We start from the raw sequence: 24,147 nt of genomic DNA on the forward strand, positions 1-24,147 counted from the left end.
AATTAGAGAAGAAGAGGGACGGAGAAGATCAGCTCCGCTCGGTTTCGAGCAGGAGGACTCTCTCGGCGAGGGATTTATCTCGCTCGACGTTAGAAAATCGTTATCCCACATCGCGTGACGAACAACGAGTTAGGCGCGCCATGCGAGCGGATGACGAACGTTTATGCGTTTAATGCGTATTAAGCGAGACACGACGAGTCGATAAAACCGGCGCGCGGAATTTTGACGAGCTATAGCCTGTCGAGGTGCGGTGAAGGGGGTGGGGGAGAAGGCAGGGAATTGCGACGCGAGTTGAATGAGAATCGGAAACTTCGCTTCTCTATCGCCGTCAGATTAGTGCCGCTCTAACGGACTTTGCTTTAAGTTTAAGGAAAAGATCGGGCGCGAGCTTCCGAGGCGGTGGGTAAACACGAAGCTTCGACGAAGCACTTCCAAGACGATTATCGAATGCGGAACAATGACCGTCTTCGAGTTGCTCCTTCCTGTTGGGACTGGAACCGGCGGAGCGAACACTTTATTCTACTAAACGGCGCGCGCGCAGTTACCATACTTTTCGACAATCCTGCGAGATTTCAGGCTGGCGCAGTTAAAGTGATTAGAATTTAACGAGCGTGCTGATGATACGCGCAAGGCGTATCCGTCAAAGCTCTCGCGACGAGCACAGACATTGGCGATTACACGAATGAACCGACGATCGAATTTCAATGATTTCCCCTTGAAGAAGGAAAAGAAGATTTTACTATTGAAACGTCTATCAAGACGTTTATGGAGGGATAAGCGCGAAAATGGAAGCACGAACACGTTTCGTTTTCGGAAAATGGCGCTCGTTCGCGGTCCCCGCTATCGTACGGTTAATTTCACTCGCGGGAGAAGGGAATTGCCCCCTCTCGATACTTGGAACATGCTCAACGATCAATTATTAAAATCCCGGCCGAGGAAAAGACATAAGTCGCCGCGCGCACGCGCGCGCGACGATCGTTGCCACGATCGTTAGCCTCCCCCGTTCGTCCGCGTCGCATGCCGCGCGATATCGCTCTTCCGGGAAAGCCGCGGGCTCGATAAAACACTCCTCGCGGCCCGCTCGAATTCGCGCGCAGCGCGGCCTGGCCGCGCTATATAAATATCGAAAATGGTGGAGCAGCCAGAATCGTGATAAACGGCCCGAAATTTCTCCGATTCTCTCCCTCTCCCTCCGTCGTCCAGAATCCGGCGAGGCCTCCTCCGCTCAGCGCTAGCAAAGCGTGAAGCTACACGATCGACCATGACAGAAAAGTTGGTGTGAGCGTCTGATGCAGTGGCAGCGACGCGCGCACACCGAAACGGACACACACATAGGCGAGCAAGTGGCTACGAAAATTCGATGCCCGAGGGAACGGCTGAGTTAAAGGTACCGGGAGTACCATAAATCCGTTTAAATTGCAACGACGACCCTCGATCCGGAGAGATCGGACGAGCCGCTGCTCGTGAGCAATTATCCATCAGCCTCTTGCAGTTAGGCGGTTCGCCTTGCGCGGCCACCTCGCCTTCGCGCCTTGGCATCTTTTCGTGAGCCGTACGAATCGTGAGCGCGGAAATCTCGATACGCGCTTGAAAGGCGAGCCGATGGAAAAACGCGATACTCGACGCGGTATCGCGCGATAGCGACGATAGCGCGCTGCGCGAGATCCTACCACCGTCCATCTCTTCTGGGCTCTTCTGGGCTCTAGCAAAGCCCAGCGTCGTGACGCGCGAAACTCGCGGATCCAACACGAGGAGGATGAACACGGCCGCGCGGCCGACCGTTTATCGGTCGGCTGTTGCGCGTTTTATAAAGCGAGGTGGAAGTGAAAATGACGGGGGAGGTGGGGGGGAGGAAGAATGCCGCGGTCGTCGCGCGGCCGAAGCTTTGCTTCTCGCGTTTTTACGATTCGCTACTTATTCACCGCGCGCGCTCCGGACCGGTCGAACGTGCGCTCGCCGGACCCGGCGAGCGGCACGTTCGAGAGTCGCGCAAGCACGCGTGCGGAAACGATAAAACAAATGTCGTAACGCGGTAATAAAACGGTCACGTCTCCTCGGTCGGACGAACGGGAGAGCGAGTAATGGCGCGGCGTTTGTTTCGTCGCGACGCGCGAGAAAAGCGAGACGAGCGATAAAATTTGCATAACACAGCGGACGTTCTCGAGAAACTCGACGCTCGCGTCTCGGGGCACGCTCGACGATTGTCCGGGCGCGAGTTTCTCGAAAGGGCTGTCAATGATCCTTCATCGACGGGCGGAATTAGAGAGACGCCTCCGAGCGGAGTCCGAGAGAGAGACAACGACGTCGTGAAAGGCCGTCTTTCCGCACACGAGTGTAAGAAACGCAGGAAATTCAGAACGCAAGCTGGCGATTCAGATCGCACGCGGTTAACGCGCTTTACGCTTTCGATCGCGTTCTCGTAATTGAGTGTGTATATGAGTCAAACTTACCACCGGAAACGGTGCTGTAGGAAACGGACGAAAATTCGAAAGGTCTGGAATTCTTACCTGCAACATAGCAAAGTAAAGGATTATCGCTATTAACGTAGCCATTAATTCTCCAACACTGCCGTAATAACGTCTAAAAAACACGTTGAAAGTTAACACATTCAGATATACGCACACACACACACACACACACACACACGCGCGCGCGCGCGCATACACATTCGTAGGTGCACAAGAGACGCGCGCTTCTGAAAGAGGCAAGTAGATAAAACCGTAGCCGGGCGGACCTCGCGAGCGCGGCCGTATCGCCGTCGACTCGAGTCTGACCATCACACGGTCCGCTGCGAATCGGCAGGAAGAGCGTTACCCGATTCTTCTTTCTCCGCTTCCTCTCTCTCCTCTCGCTCGGTTCCGCGACCGCGAGTCGTTCGCAAGAAACTCACCGGGAGATGCTTAAAAAGCTGAGGCTAAGTGCAGCTACACGTAAACGACGGGCAAATCGCCGTCGGTGTGGAGATTTTCCCAGTTCGAACGTTATAAGCATTAGAAATAAAAGGCTAAAGGAAACGCCAAGTCTTATCAGTTGCCCACGACCTTCGTCACACACAATTATATTCAAAGTAAAAAATAAAAAGGAAAAAGGAAACGTCCGAGACGGTTGTCCGCGATCTTGATCATTTATCGCGAACCGTCGCTAAAGAATTCGAGTTTGGCATTTTATTTACTTTGTACGCCTGCAAAACGTTCCTTCGCAAGTTCCTCCGCGGACTCGAGCGGACTGCAAAAGGCGATGCACCACGTAAAAGGGGATTCAGAATCCCTGGTTAACGCCTTATTGCGGCGGATGAGTGCATCCGCAGCTTGTCCGGCGTGATTCCGACGGAGTCACGATCGCGCGGGCGCAATTAGAACGTGCGATCGGAGCGTGTCAGCTCGCTGCTGAAAGAAACGACGGAGGAGTAGGTCGCGGTGCGCTTAATTAAAAGGAGAAAATAGACCGAAGGAAGAAAGACTCGCGCGGCGAAGATGGGCAAGGCGAGAGACGAGGCAAGGCAAGGCAAGGCAAGGCAAGGCAAGGCAAGACGAGGGAAGATGAGGCAAGGCTAGTCGACAGACGGGCAGGAAGGAAGGAAGGAAGGAAGGAAGGATGGAATGAAGGAAGGCAAGAATAGAGCAAAAGAAGAACGAGGAGGAGGGCCGCTCCTCCAGCCACCAGCTGCAACCTGTTGAATTCGGAGATACGGAGAGAGAGAGAGAGAGAGAGAGAGAGAGAGAGAGAGAGAGAGAGAGAGAGGGAGAGAGAGAGAGAGAGAAAGGTAGAGAGAGAGAGAGAGAGAGAGAGAGAGAGAGAGAGATGGGGAATATCACGGGCACCGTCCATTTGGCAACTTCGAATTGCCATGAAATTGTTTTACTACTTCGCACACGCCCGCCGTCTTCCACAATGCAGCGGCGCGATCGCGTCGAGCGGCTGGAGTGTAATTACGGCGCGCTAAATCGCGGGGGAAGCGCCGATCGAGCGTCGCGACGTCATGTTTGACGACCCCTACCTGGAAAATCGCACCTCGAGCTGCATCAAGCGAGCAAACTCACAGCCGAGATGTACAACGAATGGGATGAACGTGTGACGAATCCGAAATGAATTCCGGTCAATCGGTGATGGTATTGGCGGTGGGTGACGGGTCACTTGCCGATGAGCTCGAAGAAAGCGCTAGGACGCGCACACATGGCGATCGATTCGAATCGGATTTTTTTACGACCGCGAGCGCGACCTTTTTCCTACGCTGGGGCACGCTGCAACTCGGCGTAAAGAGATATCCCCGCGGATTGTCGTACATGCGACGTGACTTTTTATAATCAACGCACGCGAATCGCGATTTGTGATTTATCGGGCCGTACCGGTTCACTGAAGCTCCAAAAGTCCGAGGGACCGAGCGATTTATTTCAGTCGCGTAAATCAATCATTTGGCCGAGCCCGATGATTTACAATCGACGCGATTTTTATGTCGCTCGTCAGCCGTATTTTTCCGGAAAATGCGTAATCGCAGGAACAGAGAGAGAGGGAGACAGAGAGAGGGAGATAGAGAGAGAGAGAGAGAGAGAGAGAGAGAGAGAGAGAGAGAGAGACAGGGAGAGAGAGAGAGAGAGAGAGGGAGAGAGAGAGAGAGAGAGAGAGAGAGGGAGAGAGAGAGAGAGAGAGAGAGAGAGAGAGAGAGAGAGAGAGAGGAAGAAGGGGAGGGGGAGACAGAAAGAACAAGGAGAAATAAACCGCGGGGTAAATCCAGGCGGGAGAGTACATCCGACAGCCAAGAACGGCGCAAGGACAAGGGCAGCCAGTTTCTTCCATCAGCCGTTCTCTCCGCGTCGTTCTTCTCGCGGCGCGAGAAAACGGGTCCGAGCCCACTCTCTCACACTCTCCGTCCCGAGGACGCATTCCCCCCCTCCTCTCTCTCTCTCTCTCTCTCTCTCGCTCGCCAGATCCGATGAAGGAGAGTCCGCCTGGCGTTTAAACGCCTCGACGACGGCTATCTCGCGCCGCCAAGGAGATCTTTCGGTCCGAGACATGAAATCCTGGTGCGCGGCGGCAATCGCGTCGCGCGGATCGCGAGACGGCGCGCCGTCTGCTGCTTAACAAGCCCCGATGAGACCTGGCCAACAAAGCTCTATTTAAGATTTCCGGACAGACACGTCGAACGCAACTCCTTCTTCCCGGACAATTAGTCCACAGCGGGAGCTTTTCGCACGCGCGGAGGAAAAATCGCATCCGCCGATCGAGCAGATAGGAAAGTCGCCGATCCAGCCGAGGCTCTCTCGGGCTCAACGCAACGACGCGTGACAAGGACAAGGCGACGGGGGTAAGAAACGGGGGAAAAAGAGAGAAAGGGAAAGAGAGAGAGAGAGAGAGAGTGCAACGACCAAGCGGGCACGTGGCGGCGCAGCGCATAACGTAAGCGCACAAAGCGGGAACGTCGCGGCGACGACGAAAGGTGGGAGGCGAGCCCACTCTTGCGCATTCCGCGGTTTCAAGGCTGAGGTCAAGGCACACCCGAGTAGCCGTCGTCGTCTGGAGCACCGAGCGTCAACTTTCAGACCGCCGCGCTTGCGGCGGAAGCGCGTCGAAGAGTCTCGCCGTTGTCGTCATCGTCGCGATCGCGATCCGCTCCGCACCGGCCGAGACGCAGAACGGCGGAGGTCGCGCGGAATACTCAAACGGAGACGATAAGAGCGACGTGCTGATTAAAACTACAAGAGTGACGCGGATGCGCGCCGGGTGAAAAAGCTCGATCGAGCGCGCGCAAGCGGAGGAGGCGGACGGGAAATTTCCATCGCGGCGTTGTCCGGAGAGCGAGCGGCAGCGACGGTCGATTTGGGGCCGCGGAGCGGATTGATACGGCGATATCTATGCAACAAGATTGACGTAAACGCGCGTTACGCACGATATAGCCCGCAGCGGCCGACGTCGGTCGACGCTCCTGTTTCGGCCCCGACGTCCGCTTCCGGCCGGATGCGATAGGGATCTGTTGTTCGGCCGTTTCACGCTCGCTGCGTACGCCACGATTCTACCATTTTCCCCCGCGATCCCTTTTCCCTGCTCTTTTACGACCAAAGAGAGATGTATATCCGCGCGACGGCCGCGCGCGCGCGTAAAATGGAAGAAAGTGGATTGAGCGGCGCGGAAGTTCGCGGAAAGTCGATTAAGCCGGGGTGCGGTCTCGCGCGCGCCGCAACCGCCGCGCCGCAGCCCTCTGCGGCGGGCTGACGAGCGAGATTGCGCGGCGTGAGATCGTCCGAGAGAGACGGCGAGACGAGCGGGGAAACGGAGGAAAGAAAAGTAGTCCGCTATATGGCATCTTGAGCGAGGGAATATCGAGGGTCGCGAGTGAGCGCACACACGGAGGTTGCAGAAAGAGGGAGAGGGAAAGAGGGGGAGAGAGAGAGAGAGAGAGAGAGAGAGAGAGAGAGAAAGAGAGAGAAATCGGAGTTTTGTACAAAGTGGAAACCACTCCGAGATAAGAAGGTTTTTCCGCGGGAAATTTGCATACGCGGTAAGCTTTTCACTTCGTCGCCGGGTCGGACGTTTTTGCCCGGCCGCGGCGCGGCGCGTAAGACCGTGACGACTCCTCGCGGAGAAACGGAGCGGACACGAAGAGGCGCCCTCGTTCTCGTCCAGATTTAGGCGGCTCGAGTGAGGTCTCGATAAAAAATGGGAGAAGTTTAAGGAGGATGTCGAACGATCGATTCCAACTCCCGTCGGCGGAGCGCGAGCCGACGTCGGAGAGAATAAAAGTTTCCGCGGAGAAACGAGCAGCGGGTATACACGATGTGCATATGGAAATACAGATCTTAAACGAGAAAGTTCGAGTAACTGATTTGGGAAAAGGAAGACGGAACGGCGTTTCTTTCCGACCAGAAGCCGCGAGAGAGAGAGAGAGAGTTTCGCGATAGAACAGCGCTGGATTTCTTCTTCTCCCCTCGCGCTTCGATGTCAGTTTAATCCTTTTGTCGAAAACGAAATAAGAATGTTCACGGAATTATTAACGCACCCTCCCCTCGCCCCCGTGCGCGGATAGGAATATAATTTGGACAACGCAAAGATCGAATGTTCTCTCTCACTCTTGCGCGCAGTTGAACCGCGGCGAAGAAACAACCGATGAAATTGTCAACGAGCTCTTAATAAATGACGCCGCCGTCAGTGTCGTTATATTCTCTCTTTCTCTCTCTCTCTCAGTCTTTCTCCTTTTTTCGTTTCCACAAAGTTCTCGTCGAAGTACGAAGAAAATGCCTCGTGACGCGGCGGCAAACAACATTTCTAAAGAGAGGATCGAAGGACAACCGATAAATTTCCTGGTAGCAAATTTCCGGCTTGTACTTGTTAATTTCTTTACGGAAGAAACGACGGGAAGACGAAGAACGATTTCCACCGCGAGGGAACCTCCCGAGAGGGAAGCTTACGCCGTAGTTCGGAGAAGTTTCTGATATCTTCTCAATAATATATCGAGAGGCGTTCTCGAAATTGATCTCTCTCTCTCTCTCTCTCTCTCTCTCGCGATCGCGATTAAAGAAATATATCACATTGCCGTGCGACAATCCGCGACTATCGGAGCGAGATATATCGATAGGCAGAAGTGTATCGTAATTTGGTGTTTGGATTTGCGATAATGCGATAACGCGCTTACTTTTCGACGCGCTATTTTACGGACTTGTACGAGGACGCAAGTTCCTCGCGCTGCCTCACCTGGCGTTGCGTATCGCGCGGGTTACTGTTTGAGGACGTGCGCAGTAAAAGGTTACAGACGGAAGTTCGCGAGAGGATAATAAAAAAGAGAGAGAGAGAGAGAGAGAGAGAAAGAGAGCAAGCGGACGAACGCGCAATGGAAACGCGCGGGGAAATGACTCTAAATCAAAGCGGACGGGAGTCTACGCGTGTCAAGGCGGCGATCCGATATCTCCCGTATATATTCCTTCTATATATTCCTTTTATATATATTTTAGATATACGAGCGTATTCCTCCGGTATCTCTCGCGAAATTGCGCGACTCTCGCTGCAAGTGCACTCCACGCGAGCTAAGGATGGCATAAGTAATCTTTTTCTGATTTTCCGGACGGAACAACGTCGGTCGCGCGGATCGAAAAGCGGAGAGAAAGACGGATGCGGGGGCGACGGCGGAAACTCCTCTCTCTCTCTCTCTCTCTCTTTCTCTCTCGACTGGCACAATATATGCCGTAAAAGACTTACGGCTGCTATCCCTCCGAATTTTACTTTCAAAGCGGCGCAGCTGCCATAAACTGCAGTCGAAATAGCTCCGCGCTATTCGGAGCACGAAATATTCCCGAAGGGCGCGCGCGCGCGCGCGTCAGCGAGCGACTACAAGGGCCGAGGGCAATAATTTCTCGCACGGGATCGGAAGTAGCGGAAGAGTGACGGAAGATGTAATCGTCGGATCCGCGCTGGAAACACCTCGTCGATAGAGAATAACAGACACGCGAGCGCCAAAATATTGCCGGACTCCGGGCGACGCGACGCGACGCGACGCGACGCGCCGCGCTTGCGTAACGTTGCGACGGAATGTGAGCTTTCGCCCCCTTCGGTATCGCGTTGATTTCCGTCTCGACGCGAGACGGAAGGTGCGCGCTACGAGGCTTAAGATGGCCCCGCAACGACCTCGTAATACTCCCCCGCACACAGTTCACAGAGTGCTTGCGACGAAAAGGATTAGGAGCGGAGCGACGTGGAAGGCGATAACGCCTGCGCCCCAACACGGTAACCAATATCCGAACTTCGTAAGCCTACACGATGGTCAGATGGCGTTATTACATTATTGCATTATACACCGGTGTATACTACCTGGTGTGCATGTCCGTCCAGCTTTCGCCGACGCGGTGCACAATGGCGCGGCCGCCGACCACGATGAGGCGTCCGAGTCCGTAATCACGATCTGCCCACGACCAGGCGTCCCTGTCGCCCGGGTTCCCTCTCTCTCTCTCTCTCTCTCCCTCTCTCTCCCTCTCTCTCACGCGCGCGCGCACACACGATAGAGACACGCGTGCAAGCACGTAGACGCGTTTATCGCGAAAATCGCTCGTGAGGATAAGTGCGACTCTCGCGAGAACCGAATCCCGACGACGACGGTCGCTCCTAGTCCGGCAATCTACGATACTCGTGGAGAACACGCGGACAGCGGTTACACGACGGCCATAAGCGAGTCGCAGGACAGAAAGGGGAGAGTGAAAAAGAAGACAGGAAAGTTACTTTGGCAAAGTCTCCAACCTTTACCCATTCCAATCGTTCGACGGACCATACGTGGTCGATTACAAGTAATTCTCTCGGAAGCGCTCCTTTATTAGATAACGCTCGATTCGCGCTCCACGAGTATCTCATACGCGCATTTTCTTCTCCTCGCTCGAAAAGTGGATTGATGTGATAAAACTCCTCCACGCTGAGCAGAGTCAAGACGTGCCACGGCAAAGTTGGCGGTTCAAGTATCGCGAATCGGCATACCGACTCTGTCAACAAGCCGCGAGAGATATTCGCCATTAGGCGACACGTATCTCTGCGTTCGCGGCGGTAACGATCGCGGGATAAACGGCAGCTCGGACAGGGATGAACGGTCGCCCGGAGCGAAGGATACCCGCGAGCCCTGACATCTGTAGCAACAACGCGTTCCCGTGGACTGTCACGGTAATGTGACAGCCGAGAAACACGCGAAAGCCCTTAGCGGGCGTCGGGGCGCCCTCGTTTTCGCGTCGTCGGCATCACCCGGCGAGAAAGGTACGACAGTTTGCTTTATTTGGCCGCCCGATTTCATGACGAGTAAAATCTACGAGAACGCCGAGACACCAGCAACGACGCTCGAGAGAGAGAGAGAGAGAGGGGGGGAGGGGGAGAGGTGGAGGGAGACAAAGAAAGGAGGCGGATAGTAGAGAAGACAACCTGGTGAAATCGTGTCTGCGAGATCGAAAGGATTTTTCCGAGCTGCGCGCGCTCTCTCTGTCTCTCTCTCTCTCTCTCTCTCTCTCTCTCTCTCTCTCTCTCTGCTCTCCGGGAGACTCCGCGCTGCGAGGAAATATCCTCGGAAAGGTGGCACTTCCTCGCAGCTCGTCCGGATAACGATCGCGCTCCGACGGCGCTCGAACCTTGGGAAATAATAAGAGATAAGCTTTTCACGACGCCGGCGTGTCGCGAGATTTATCCGACTGTAAACCGGGAAAGCGATATTTCCCTCTTCGGGATCGGGCTGCAGGAGATTATTACTCGACCGGGCGATCCCGAGGCAAAATCGTCGATCGTACCGCGTTTATACGGTGCGTCTTTCGCGCGGCCGAGCGGAGCGCGCGACTGCTCGATGCAGCGGTGTCCTCATGTGTCAACATTGTTAATTGAGCGGCGGAGGGACATCCGCCGCGAAATTCTCGCAAGCTGCGGAGCAGCCGAGTACGAGTACAGTTTCGCGCAGCTTGTGAGCGCAAGGCGAGCGCATATGCATCGCAAACATACTTATTCGCCTCGCGGATGACGACGATCGGAACGGAGGAAGGTGGCGGGCAAAGAAGGAGAAAAGGGCGGCGAAGAGGAGGGAGTGGGGGACACAAGAGAAGAACAGCATGAATATCTCAGTCGGCTTATTTACATATTCCTTCTGCAGATATTCACGGATAAGATGACGCACGATAGATAGGATCGAAGCTACGCCGCAGTCGAGCGCTATGGAAACCTCCTCGCGTAGAGGAAGAGGTGGAGGTGGTGGAACGACAGAAACCAGCAGAGGGAAAAGGGGTAAAGGAAGCGAAACGTTGCAACGCAACGCGAAGTTGGACGCGATGCTTCTCTCGCTCCGTCGCCGTGGCGACGCGCACAGGATTTGTCGGGGAGAAAATATACTCGCAGTCGCCGCGCAGCTTCCGCGCGCGAGCGCGGAATTTCAGAGGGCGCGACTCCCCCCTCGTGTTTCGTGAGGAAGGGAGCCTCGCCAAAAATGATCCGTCAACGCTCGAACGATTGTTCGATCCGGGAAGTCGTTCTCGGCGAGTCCGCGGTGGCCTTGAGTAGTCCTGACCAGCGATTCCTTGACGGCCGTCGTCATAATTGCGGTACGGACGCGGGGGAGGGGGGGGAGGAAGTCCCGCTCGTCGATGACGTTAAACGCGAACGTGTCCCAATAATAGCCCCCGCCGCGGTCGGACATATCGAAGAAGTTGTTTGGCTAAATTTACGTGTTCGCTCGCTCAGCGGCTGGCAAGATGAACGCGAGACTTTGAGGATATTACAAGAGCGGCGAATCGAGAAGCGTGAGAAAGAAGCGGGGACCAATTACCGCAACGCGTCGGGTATATTTCCAGATTCTCGGAATCGGCCTCTACCTGCGGTGCGTGACCGTCGTAGCTGCTGATGGAGCGCGGGCGGCCGCAGTCTCGTCGGCGAGAACTTTCGCGAACTTCTCCACGGCGTGCGAAAAACACGCTTGTGGGGGACGCGAGGCAAGGCGGCGCGAAATAATTAAACGATTCGCCGGCAACTCGAGCATTAAGTAGACTTAGGAGTCTACTTCGCCGCTCTCGCCTCGTGGCGTCGCAATAATCCTCCCAAGAATCTCCAGAAATAGCTGCCGCCGTGACACGAGCGACAAACGAGAGAGAGAAAGAGAGAGAGAGAGGGAGGGAGGGAACAGGCGCGAGCTGCGAAAAACGAGGCAGGCATAAATTCGGGTGCACGCCGCAAACACGAGGAACAGAAGACGGCACCGAGTTGACTCGCCTTTCGCCCTTTAATCCATTTGCATGGCTAAATTCCGCGCGCGCGCGCGCGCGCGCTTCGACGAGACCGCGACGAGAGCGAGAACGAGAACGAGTGACGCGCGTACATGTGTGCGCCCAATAAAAGGCAACGAGACCGGGCCGCTGTCCGTGTAATAATAGGGGATGCTGGAACTTTGAGCGTTCTGGAAAATGGGTCGCGCACGAGCGCCTCCGCGACTTTACGTCGGCGCGCGCGCGCGCGCGCGCGTCACAAGGAAGCCTCCGCCATGTTACGCCGATAAAGCGTGTTACGTTGTCACGGTGAACGAGCAGGTTTTAAGCTCGAGTCTCGCTTGTGCTTCGCGAAAGATCGCGCGCGGCTCGTCGTAATTTCATGCGACTGTTCGACGATTCAGACTGCGCGCGATTGCGCTCTCTTGTCGACGCTCTTCCCCTCTCGCGTATTCTCCTCAACGCGTTTCTGCAAAAACAACGAGCTCCAAAACGCGGGGCGACGAAAGCGTCGTCCCGTTTTCACGTAAATTTATCCGCTCTCTCTCTCTCTCTCTCTCTCTCTCTCTCTCTCTCTCTCTCTTCGTAGCTCGCGCGATTGGCAGATATTTCCAGGATCGGTGCTATCTCGCCAAGATGGAAAATATCGCGCCCTCTCCCTCTCTCTCTCTTTCCCAGCCGTCTCTCAAATAAGAAGCGATAGGAAACGATATCGCGCGCGAGCTTTATCCGCCTCGTGGAAAATGCTTTCGCCGTGGTAATAGCACTTGTTGTTCGCGAGTTGTTGCGGAATATTATTTACCGCGCCGCGCGCGTGTAAGAGACGCGAACGTATTGGGCGAGTGTGAAAGTTTTGACGGGTTACCCCAGGACGTCGTGACTGATCCGGTTTTATCACGGCGCTTACGCATATGTACGGATGTCTGGTATAGCGAAGATAATGGAAAGCAATGGCGATTGCTCGGTGGGACGAGTAAATCGTCTTGCGTAAAAAACGCAGGCTCGGTCCGTCTCTCTATCGCGAAATTCACCGAAACTTTTGCACTTGAGCCAACATCGACCGAAGGCTTCATCGCGCGTACGAAGCCGCGTGTGCCACTGTGTGACTGACTAGCCGTGTTTTCTCGTTACTTGTGCGGGAATTGGGGTGAGCTCGCATCATCTCGCGGCTGGCGTTTACCCCTCGGCGAGGTAACGCCGACGCGGTCTCTCCCATTTCCAAGAGAAGACCGGAGCCGTCGGGAAATCTTATCAATCGCTCAGAATTACGGACTCGCGTACGAACTGTGAGTGCCGCGCGAGAAGTTGCGAAGGGGACCGCATGAGCAGAGGACGAAGATGGAGCATGTGACAGGCATTCGTCTAGCTTCACTTTCGCCGACGAAAGTTAGACGAAGAAGAAAGCATACCTGTGAAATACAGCTGTCCGTCATATCTTGTCCTCGCGAATCTCTCTCTCTCTCTCTCTCTCTTTCTCTCTCTCTCTCTCTCTCTCCCTCTCTCTCTCTCTCTTCGCCGTAAGAAGACGCAGTCTGGCTGTACATGCCGGAATCGATTCCCGGGACATTAACCGCGCGCGACTGGCGGAAAGCACGCGAGAACACGACGCGGGGATGGCAAAACGCCGTATGAATCTTTCAAGATATCTCTCGGCCGCGGAGAAGAGAGCGGTGCTTTCGCGGCGGCATTCTCGCAGGAATATCCTATTCATCCTGATTGAAGGCGCGTCGCGCAGTCAACGGTGCTCTCGCGATGACACGGCGGGAAATGGAGATGCTCGGGGTGCGCGCGCGATCGACTACAAAGGAGCAACCGATCTCTCCCCGGCGCGACGCGGGGGAGGGGAGGGGTTGCGATAAAGTGCTTCCACCGGGCGGGATAACACCGCTGCGCGCTGGGCTGACGGGGGTCTCGAAATGCGCACAATAGTAATTCGTCACAGCGAGCGGATAAGCGAGACAGTTCGCCGCTGCCGGCAGCCCCGCGCGCGCGCGACGGGTCACTGAAATTCCAGCAAGAATCGCTCCGCAGACGTCCGTCCCGACGTTCCAACTTGCCGCCGTCAAGCCCCAACAAATGTAATCCTCTTACAGACCGTTCTGAGTAGTTACACGGAAGGCGCGGTGTAATTACGCCGCCGCCGCGTCGCTCGTCGGACGTTAAACTAGCGATTTGCTAAGTAGCGAAAAGCCAGGCTCCGTGACGGGGAAACTAAACGACGATTAAGTAATACTATCGACCCGGCGCGTTAATGTTACCGAGGAACAAGCGCGCGCGTTCGATGCCTGACGGCTCTGCCGAGGAGGTTTCACGAGGAGAAGCGATCCCCCCGATGCGGCGGGGATTATCTCTCCGGAATTGTTCGATTTCGAGCAAGGAACGCGTGTCCTTGCGCGAGACTCGTCTCTCATCGGCCACATCGGCAAGCTGCGCCTCGCGATTCGATGCGATCAAACCGCGAGAGCCGCGGCGTCGAATCAATACGAGCGAACGAACGAATGGGAAAACGAACAAGCATGGGCGGCGAAGATGTCGCGGGTGACAAAAACAGAACGAGAGAGAGAGAGAGAGAGAAAACAGGAAACCGGCACGGAGATAAAAGACACGGAGGAGATGGAGTTTGCGACAGGGTGACGCACCCTCCCTCCGCACGACGCTGCCATGTACAGACACGCGCGAGCGAGGGCTGCTTTAAAAGGATTTACGTTCGCCGAACTTCTTTGTCGCGTAGTAAGCCGCGTAATGGGAGCCGAGAAAGACGACGGATTTTTTACCGCCGCCTTCGCCGCGTTGTTCTTGCGTGAGGGCGCGCGCGCGTGTGTCGTTCGTTCGGTAGTTCAATGCGGAGAGATGAGGAAACCGAAAGGGGTTTTGTGCGACGTGGCGCGCACCGTCGCTCACAAAACGGATGGCTGTCGAAACGTGGATGAAGATGCGGGTGTACCTAAAAAGAGAGAGAGAGAGAGAGAGAGAGAGAGAGAGAGAGAGAGAGAGAGAGAGAGAGAGAGAGAGAGAGAGAGAGAGAGAGAGAGCGAACGAGCGTTCGCAAGGACGAATTCGACGACGACGGAATTCGGCTCGTTTTTAAGCGACGGACGCGCGAGTAAAAGTGTCCAACCAGCACGAATGAACACGATTTTCGAGAGTGTGCGCGAAAGAATCGAGAAGGTTCAGAAGAAGAAGAGAAGTTTGGTAACGGTCGGCGAGATAAAATCGAAACGTCGCGTGATCAATGTCGCGCGAGCGACGAGATTATTTTCCGACGTGAGTCCCGTGGAAACGTCAAACTCTCGACGCCGATGCAGGTCTGGGAAGCCGGGGGGGTTGGAATTCGGTACTTCGACTACGGCACTTCAGCTACGTGCTAATCCGAAGATTCTGGCGATTAGCAGCGAGAGATCGGGAGGACGATGGTGAGAGACAGAGACAGAGAGAGAGAGAGAGAGAGAGAGAGAGAGAGAGGAGGGGGAAGAGCAAGAGAGGGACAGTAGGAACGCGATTACGAATTCAGAGGTCGTCATCACGTCGACAAGGTGACAAGTTTCAGTTATCGAGGTTGCTAACGGGCCACCTGTTTTCCCACTACTCGCGACTGCATCCGACCTGACGTTCCATTGCAGTAAATGAAATCCCGAAGCACGATATTTGCGCCGATACCGCGAGCGCACGTGGGCTCAACTTTCGTGCTTCGCACAATTGCCGCGCACGAAAATAACGATGCATACTTGAAACGTTAAACGAGTCGAGGTTTCTTTCTTTCTCTCTTTCTCTCTCTCTCTCTCTCTCTCTCTCTCTCTCTCTCTCGCGAAAAAGAGGAGCTTCGAATCTGTGCGGAATAGAGGAACCATCGAAAATAGCCATCGACGGAGAAAGAAGCGGAGAGAAAGGGGAAGAGAGGGAGAAAGAGAGAGAGAGAGAGAGAGTGAGAGAGAGAGAAAGAGAGAGAAATGACATCGCTCGGTCTGTCATGTAATCGCGTAATTCGTTCTAATCGTTACGTGTGTCCCCACGCGACTCTCACAGTCGCATAGATCAAAAATAACTCGCGCGCATGGTGCACGTCGTCGGCTCCTATCCACGTCCCATTTTTCAACGTGCGATTTTGATTTAAGGTGGACATGACAGCACCGCTCGCACAATGGACATCAACGAAAGCATTTCCATCTCGATTATTTTTATTTTTATTATTCCTTTTTTTTTGCTTTCGTTTTTTTCGGAACGTCGACTTTACAGCGGATATATCAGCCCGCATATTCGGCGTCGCGCGGACGATGTAACTTCCAGCCGGTTCGCTTAACTAATAGACACGCTACATGTACACACGTACGCATGCGCGCGCGCGTATATAACGACATTTAAATAAATGAAATTTTCGCACGAAATTCGCGGCAGATTGGTAGCAATATACCGCTTCGATCTACTGTATACTGTTATTCCCCCTGCATTTTCTCTCAATTTATCGCCAACAATTTCTTTCATTCATTCGCATTTCCGGACAACGTTCGAAGTTCTATTTAAACAATTTATGGACCCGAAGCGAAAGCAATTTTCTATTACATTTTCGTCATGTGGGAGTGCTTTCAAAACCTTCCCATTTAATCTGTGTTGTGAAAAATGCCCTTTTTTGTGTTTTGAGGTAAATTACAAAACGAGTGTTCGGCACCTCAACCACTCACCGAATGAGAGAGAGAGAGAGAGAGAGAGAGAGAGCAACGCTTGAGATAAAAAATTTTAAATTACCCATTTATTGATCTTTACCGGATTATTTAATACTCGATTAACGCAGCAGCTCTATCTAACCAGATACTGCATAACCCAGAAATAAATCCGTCGTCAAGCCTCGATACAAACGCGCAATCAAAACTCTCGCTTGTCTCGCATCCCCTCGTTACCTTGAAAAAAAAAAAAAAAAAAAAAAAAAAAGGAAACCATCTCCACGACATACGACGGGACCGCGACGGGAAAGAACCCGAGACCTGCATGTCTCGTCGCTCGTCTCACTTTCTAACCGTGAAAACGGCAAACGTCGCGTGTCAACGGCGCGCGGCGCGACTACGCGTGCACGCGCTGCACACGTCAGAGTTAGCGGGTAACTACGTTAGGTATACGCCGCCGATGCTACTGCCGCCGCCGCCGCCGCCGTCGCCACGGTGCTACGTGCACGGGGCGTGTATTTCGAGAACATTCGGAGGGTGTGCTGGCGCCCGATGCGGCGCGTTAATGACAGGAAACCGGCAATATGAACTTGACGGCTCGGTACCGCACCGCGTACCGCAGTAACGTACCGACAAACCGCAGGGCCCCAACCCCCCTCGTACCCGGTTTCTGTCACTGTCTGCTGCCGGCGTCGCAGCAGCGACGGCATCCAGCCCGGCCTCCTGCTCGGTTACCTCGGCGACCCGTCATTAACCCGCACGTCGGCGAAGCTCGCTTCGAGAGACACGCGTCGCGAGCACAGACTTGGGCTTTCCGCGAGTAAATAAACGCGCGTATCGATTACACACAGGCGCGCGCGGGTGACACTTTTCCACCAGAGCGGCATGGAACCGGACACGTCGGTGCGCTGGCGCCAACGGTGATGGCGAGGACGGGAGAAGTCGGAGGAAGCGGTCGCGGACAGGAATGTCGGTTCTTGATAATCCTCCGTGCCGAGAACGGATCGCGTCCCGACGAGGAGGGGGAGGAGGAGGAGGACGAGTGTCCCTCGCGCTGACGCGACGAAACAAACGGGCGCGGATCGATGCGGTCTCCCGAGAGAAGAGGGAGAGGCAATAGAAAAGGAGAGATAGGGCCAAGAGATACAAAAGAGAGCGAACAAAGAAACACAAGGAAAAACAGCAGTTTAAAACGCACTCATTCGGTATAACCACTCGGTAGCGCGAAATTACAGCCTCGGCGGCTCGAAATTACCCTCAATATCGTGACTCGCGGCCTCTCCTCCCCCCCTCCCCCACCGCCTTTTTTCCCCCGCCGTCGTTTACAGCGCCGGCGTTAAATTGGAACGCGGTTAATTACCATCTGAGCGGCGGGAATTAAACATTTCGCTTTCTATCGCGCCGGCCCCATTCAGCGGAAGGGCTGCTGTTGCCGCCGCCGCCGCCGCTTCTACTACGGTCAAGCAGGACGACGGCGTGTGGAGCATCGATCGCGTATAGCGTGTGGGCTGCACGTAGTCGTGCGTCCGCTGATACGCCGACGAACGTGGTGCGTTTCGACAGCATTCGACGGCGAGCAGGCGGAAGAGGAGGAGGGGTAGTATCTAACGCAATGCCGGACGTGCCGATTGTCGCCGAACGTAAAAATAAGAAATGTTCGGAGGTCTCGCGCGCGCACACACGCAGTCACATTTCGTACAAATACGTTTTCCGTTTAATCAGCGAGAATCTGACCTCAATAGCACGCACGAAGGCCCAACCGAAATAGAAAGCTGCTCCCGCGTTCAACTCCGACGATCAACTGAATCAAAACAAAGAGTGCTCGCTACTTCTTCGTCGCCCCACGCGAACTTCGATCGTCAGCTGCGCGAGGATGTGTGTTTTCGTGTGCGGCCGACTAACTAGAGGCGGAATGCGAAGGATACTGTAAGAGACACGAGGGTTGTGCGCGCGCGCGCGCGCGCGAGAGAGAGAAAGAGAGAGAGAGGGAGAGAGAGAGAGAAAGTACGCGAGGGAGAAGCAGACGAAACCGCCCGTGGCGAGGATGAAGGCGAATCCTCGGCTATCCGACTCTAACTAACGTCATTAGATAATTAGATACGAGACCGCATGCCTCTTGGGGTTGCGTTGGCGTTACGTTCCGATGTGTAAGAGAGCTTACGCAAGAGAGCGACCGCGAGAGGCGAGGGGGAGGAGCGGGAGGGGAAATTTCATTCGCGCGGTGGGTAGTAGTCGCAGCAGCGTGCGTTCGGTTAATTAATGATGCGTCGAAAGTGATGCCGCGCGAGAGAGATGCTTTGCCAAAAAATGTGGCACGTGCATGGAAAATGAGCTACACACGTTTGTCTCGCGATTATCTCAAGTGGCGTGAACGATTAATTCGTAAGGAGAGGAAGAGAGAGAGAGAGAGAGAGAGAGAGAGAGAGAGAGAGAGAGAGAGAGATATTTCATTTGAGATTCCGCTGCACGCTCCTTGCAACGTCATGAAAGTACGAAACAACTTTATCGTATAGAGATTCGGGAGTCAAGAATGCGAAGGTAACGCGAAGGAAGGAATTAATCTGCACTTTATCGATCGTCCGTAGAAAATTGCTTCGTCCTTCGGCCGGCGGTTTCATTCGGGGCGATTGCACAATATTTCCCTACGGCCGTAATAGCGCGTCATTCTGTACCGAAAGGAAATACTTCTTTTCTCGCTGTATCGCCGTATCGCCGGGCAAGCGAGCTATCGACTCGATCGAAACACGATAAAGCGCGCCGCGCTCACCGCACTTAGGAGGCGCCGAGCGATAATCGAAATAAAAATATAACATCTCGAACAAGATGAAAATCCTCTCGCGTCGCATCGCGAGGTCGGCAAAAGCAGCCGGCGAATTCAACGTTGGACGACCAAAAACGCGAGTGATATCCGAAGCGCGCTGTGCGCTCTCACGCGATGATCGCTTCGTCGCGGTTCGTCGCAGGCCTCAAATAACCTACGAATAAAGCGCGTTTGGTCACGTTTAGCGGCGAGAAGGCAAGCCCGAAAGCCGCGCGTACAAACCGCGACGTAAACACGCGTGCGGCGACTCTGAAAATATCGGACGGCCGAGGCGCTCACGGGGGGGTTGAGCGAGGTACCGAGAATACGCACGGTGACGTCTTCGTCGCGTAACTTTGGCTTTGACAGCGCTGACGTAAGTGATCCAGCAATGAGGAGATCAGCAAGCGGGGCTGGGGGCGAAAATACGTAGGTACGCGCACGCGCGCACACACACATACATACACATACACACGTGTGTATATTACGTTACGTAGGACGTACGGTAACGTGAAGGCCCGACGATCCGCGGTAAGGTGGCTAACGATAATTTCTAGCCGGCGTCACGTGCCGCCGATATAAATCACATCCCATCCCCGTCTTCACCGCCACCCCCTCGCGGCAGAACTCGCCCCCGCAATTACCTAATACGTCCGCCACGTTATCCCTAGACACCATCGGCGCGAACCCCGCCAGTCAGCCGCCCACCCTCCTCGACTACCTACCCCCGCAGCCACTAACTTACGTCCTGGCGCCCAATAATAGATCTAGACAGCCGCGGGGTCTGATGGATTCCCCTAAATCACCGTGCTGCTCGTCGGCGAGGAGGAATCGCGCGTCGCAAGCCCTTCGCTCGGAGCGAAGGCAGCGGGGAAAGAAAAGTAGGAGAGAGAGAGAGAGAGAGAGAGCTGCGGCGCGGTCGCCCTAAATCGCTCTTTCGTCCTGAATCGACCCACTATCCCGTTGGGAACCCGTGATCACGCCGGGATCCTCGCGAATGGGACGCCATTAGTATCGGTGGTATGTTGCAAAAATTGCGTAATAATCGGCATCACAGCGAGGTCAACGTTTGGCGGTCTCTCGGTGTTCCTCGACGGAAACGACGGTGTCAAATGAGCGGGATCCGAATTAGCATTTGCTTCATTCGCTACAGCGAGAGCGCAGCTCTCCCTCTCCCTCTCGTTGCTCGCGACGTCTGGCAACGCGTCCTCACGGCGGTAAGCCGATAACGCCGAGATGCCGCGCGCTCGCTCGCGCTCGGGGTTACTCTCGACGTCGTGGACGTCGCTAAGCTAATGCCAGGACACGATCGATCCTTGAGTAAAACGTAGGAGACGGTCGTGTAATCCCACGGAAATTCTTCCTCACGTGCTACCCCGCTCCCAGCAGCAGTCGCCATCGCCGAGACGTTATGTACATGCTCGGGCAGAATTTCCCGTTCTCCTCATCTTCTCTCTCTCTCTCTCTCTCTCTCTCTCTCCCTCTACCTCTCTCATGCCATTTACCATGATGCAATAGGTACCCGCGTTACTTGGTCCGCAGGATACATAACGGGGATACTCGAGGTACATTTTCCGACATCGAAGAAACATTGGAGATGGCCCGAAGGCTCGGCCAGGATCTCGCTCGGCGATAACCCGCGAGACATCCTCGCGGAAAGAAGCACCTCGATCGATTTGCTTACGCCGAACGACCTCGAGTTCGGCGAAACACACGATTGGCAAATTGAGGGATGTTGAGCCTTACGGCATTAGAACTTTGTCGCGCCCGTCAAGGGGGAGAGCGATACAAAGATATGAGATCGCCGTCGCCCTGCCATAACGACTTCCCGGATTACAGGAATTAAGGATGAACGCTCTCGGACGATTCGACGACGCGACTGACTCTTCGGTTCTGCAATTTCCTGCGAGTTCTCGATGCGCTTGGAAAGACCACGATCACGGTACGCGTTTCCCGCTTTTCGAGTGCAGCGCGTCGTTATCCCATCGGCGGCAAAATCCAACGGCCCGCCGACGTTCGCGCGTCCAAAATCGGATCAGCAATTTCCGCTCGACCGAGCTCGGAAACCGCCCCATTCGTCGCGCGACGAATTCTCCCCCGCGTCGTGAGTGAACCGCGAAAATTCGCGCGTACTTCACACAACGCAGCGTCTCTCAAGTCTACCGGAAAATCCGCGCGTTCCAAAAGGAGAAAAAATACTTGTAACGGAGCAATTGGAACATTGCATATTTTTTTTTTTTTTTTACGTTTTCGGGGTCGCTGGATTGAAATCCTAAGTCAAAATCGCGACTTTTCTTCGCGCGGATATTCCCGTCGTTAACAGCTAAGGGATTAATCCACATCGATCGCAGTGTGTAGCCTCGAGACTCTCGTCGGAGGTAAGGAAAGGAACGGAAATAGCGGCGCACGGGAAAGGCTTGAGAAACTCTGTCTCAGCGCACGTAACTGCACGCCGAAGAAGTCGCTCGTCTCGCGGCCCTCGAGGCACGTCTTCACAATACCGCATTACGATATCACCCCCTACCCCGTTCGCATCCTCTTTCCCACGCTGCACTCGCATCCTCCGACCCTCCTGCCTTTCGCGCCCCCGTCCCCATTTCGTTTGCGACGGAATTGCACTCGAAGGCTGAAGTCTGCGGGATGCACGATGGAAGGCGATCCTCGAGAACGAGATCGAAAGTAGGCCCGCGCGACGTGTGGATGAAAGGGAGCGAAACGAGATTCGCGTTCTCGCTTCCTCTCTTAACTCGGGAAAGAGCAAGAGCTGGAGGAGAGAAAGAGAGGCAGCGTCGCGATGGGAGCATAGGTGTTCCTTTTCGAGCGCTCTTACCCGCCGCCGTGGAAACTCTATTACGCGGATTTGGGTCGCGCGTCGCATTATGCAAATCGCTCCGCGGCCGATCCGCGTGTAAGCTCTCGTTACTTACAGATTTTAATTACGTCGCGGCACCGCTCCGTCGAGGCAACGCTCGCTCGCTCGTCGTCGCCGTCGGCGCCATGATATCATTATATTTTATCGGCCAACTCGCGATAGTGCGATCAAGACGCGAGCAGCGCGGATCCGATTGCCGCGGATTGCCCCGGACTGAATCACCCGCACCATCACCCGCGCCCCGAGTCTCCGACATCCGTGTGAATTATCGATGCGATAGCGATCGACAGCGCATCGGATAACTTGCAGTCGGCCACTCGAGGCACAGGAACGTCCAGGTTGGTCATAATGACAGCGCTAACTCAGAGCACGAGGCGTCGCGTCGCGATCTTCCTCTTCTCTCACCATCCCCGAGACGGGGGAGAAAACACGGGGCCGTCGGATTGCGGAGAGTCTCGTCGATAAAATCGCGTCGCCGCATGCCGCGACACACGCACACACACACACAGAGAGAGAGAGAGAGAGAGAGAGAGAGAGAAAGGAGGGAGGGAGAATCCCGTCATTGTTGTTTCGTCGGCTCATAAAGAAGAGAATCGGTGTGCCGCCAGCGAGATCCAGCCCGCATCGAACTGCATCGGGTGCCGCAGCAACTCGGAGCTGTGCACCGCCGCGTCGCATCGGGATCGGAACGCGCGTGCGGCGCTCGTAAAATCCCAATTTGGCGGAGCGCCGCGCGAGGTAGACGCGTACGATCTCGAATATTACGACGTATACGGGCGTTCTCGACAGCGCTCCGCGTTGCGCAACGCGATCAGCCGCGAGACGATTACGCCCGGGCGAGATTATCGCCGGTCGCGGTTGCGCGGAGATGAAAGAAAAGGACTACTCTCCATCTGTCTCTCTCTCTCTCTCTCTCTCTCTGTCTTCCGTGGGACAACTTTATTTTGCACCTTCCTTCCGCCTCGTCTTTCTGCTATCTTCGTCTGTAGTTCGCGAGGCGGTTAGGTCTCTATGAATCTTACGTCGTCCACGTAATAAGATCACGGGGAGAAAGTGCGAGGAGAGATTGAGAAATCACCAATAAAGAGGGAGAGGGAGGAAACTTGCTGTTAATTTCTTACACTCTCGTACGAGTACAGATAAGTGAAAAAATGCGCAGGGATGCGCGCATCGCTCGGCAGACGCTCGAAGAGCATCGAGTACTCGTTTAAACTCGCCAGCACTTGCCCGAAATTTCGAGCAACGAGCAAACATTTAAATTTCAGTTACTCAATCTTATGTCCGATTCAAATTGCGCAGCGCCCTCGGGGAGAGAGCTGCTCGGCAGAGCGCGATGATCCAATTGTTTCGAGCAAAGGGTGCAAGTGCAAGTGTGCGATAGAAGAAAGGCTTCGACCGACGCTCGACTCGCATTTCGACTAATCGAGAGGCCCGTCTACTCTCTGGAACGGAACCCTCGAATTCCCGAAGAAGCATGAGTTACGCGCCCAGCGAGGCTTATGTGACGGTCGGTCAATGCGGTCGTAACACAAGCGTCGGTTCTTCGCTACAATTTAACTTGGCACGAGAAACTGTTAAACGCGAGTTTCCTGATGAATATACCGAGCCATGGCACGGAGTTTGCCGAGGGCTTACGTGTATGTGCGCGCGCGGCTACGTAGCGGCGCGCACGTTATGTCACGTATGACGTCGGTCTAATTATGTATACTCAAACAGCGGGAGACAAAATTACCGCTGTCATTATAGCGCCGTTTGTACACGATATTTCCGCGCGCGCGACACAGCGAGGCTGGCTGGCTGGCTGGCTGGCTGGCTGGCTAGAGGCAGCTTTCGTCTGCCCTCGACGAAGGCGCAAACGGCAAGAATAAACGGCGCGACGGAGAAATCGAGTGTCTCTCTCCACCGTTTGCTCTCCGCTTGCTTATCATTTTTCCTTCTTTCCGTTCTCGCAATTCCAGCAAGGCCGAGAGAAAAGCGCCGATCGTGCACACAGCGCCGCGGCTGGGAAAATTTGTCAATTTTTCCACCGTCGAGAGCGCGAGCACGCGAGCTTTCAGTCGCGATATATACCCAGGGTGTATCGGATTTGGCAATGGCGGGTTGATGCACACGTCACACTTGGTGAAC

The 24,147-nt window shown here is 54.7% G+C and overlaps 1 protein-coding gene across 12 annotated transcripts in view; it reads right to left on the reverse strand.

Annotated features, from left to right (window-relative positions):
• Positions 1–24,147, reverse strand: part of heph (polypyrimidine tract-binding protein 1 heph) — a 420,294-nt gene that overhangs the window by 178,909 nt on the left and 217,238 nt on the right. For 6 of the 12 annotated variants that reach the window (XM_025299496.1, XM_025299498.1, XM_025299504.1 and 3 more), the window contains one exon: positions 2,451–2,507. The exons of the other annotated variants lie outside the window; for them this stretch is intronic. In XM_025299496.1, coding sequence (XP_025155281.1) covers positions 2,451–2,507 — 57 coding nt within the window. The remainder of the gene's footprint in view (positions 1–2,450; positions 2,508–24,147) is intronic. 12 annotated transcript variants of the gene reach the window in all.

This window comes from Harpegnathos saltator, unplaced genomic scaffold, assembly GCF_003227715.2.
Source record: "Harpegnathos saltator strain DR-91 unplaced genomic scaffold, Hsal_v8.6 scaffold283, whole genome shotgun sequence".
NCBI lineage: Eukaryota > Metazoa > Arthropoda > Insecta > Hymenoptera > Formicidae > Harpegnathos > Harpegnathos saltator.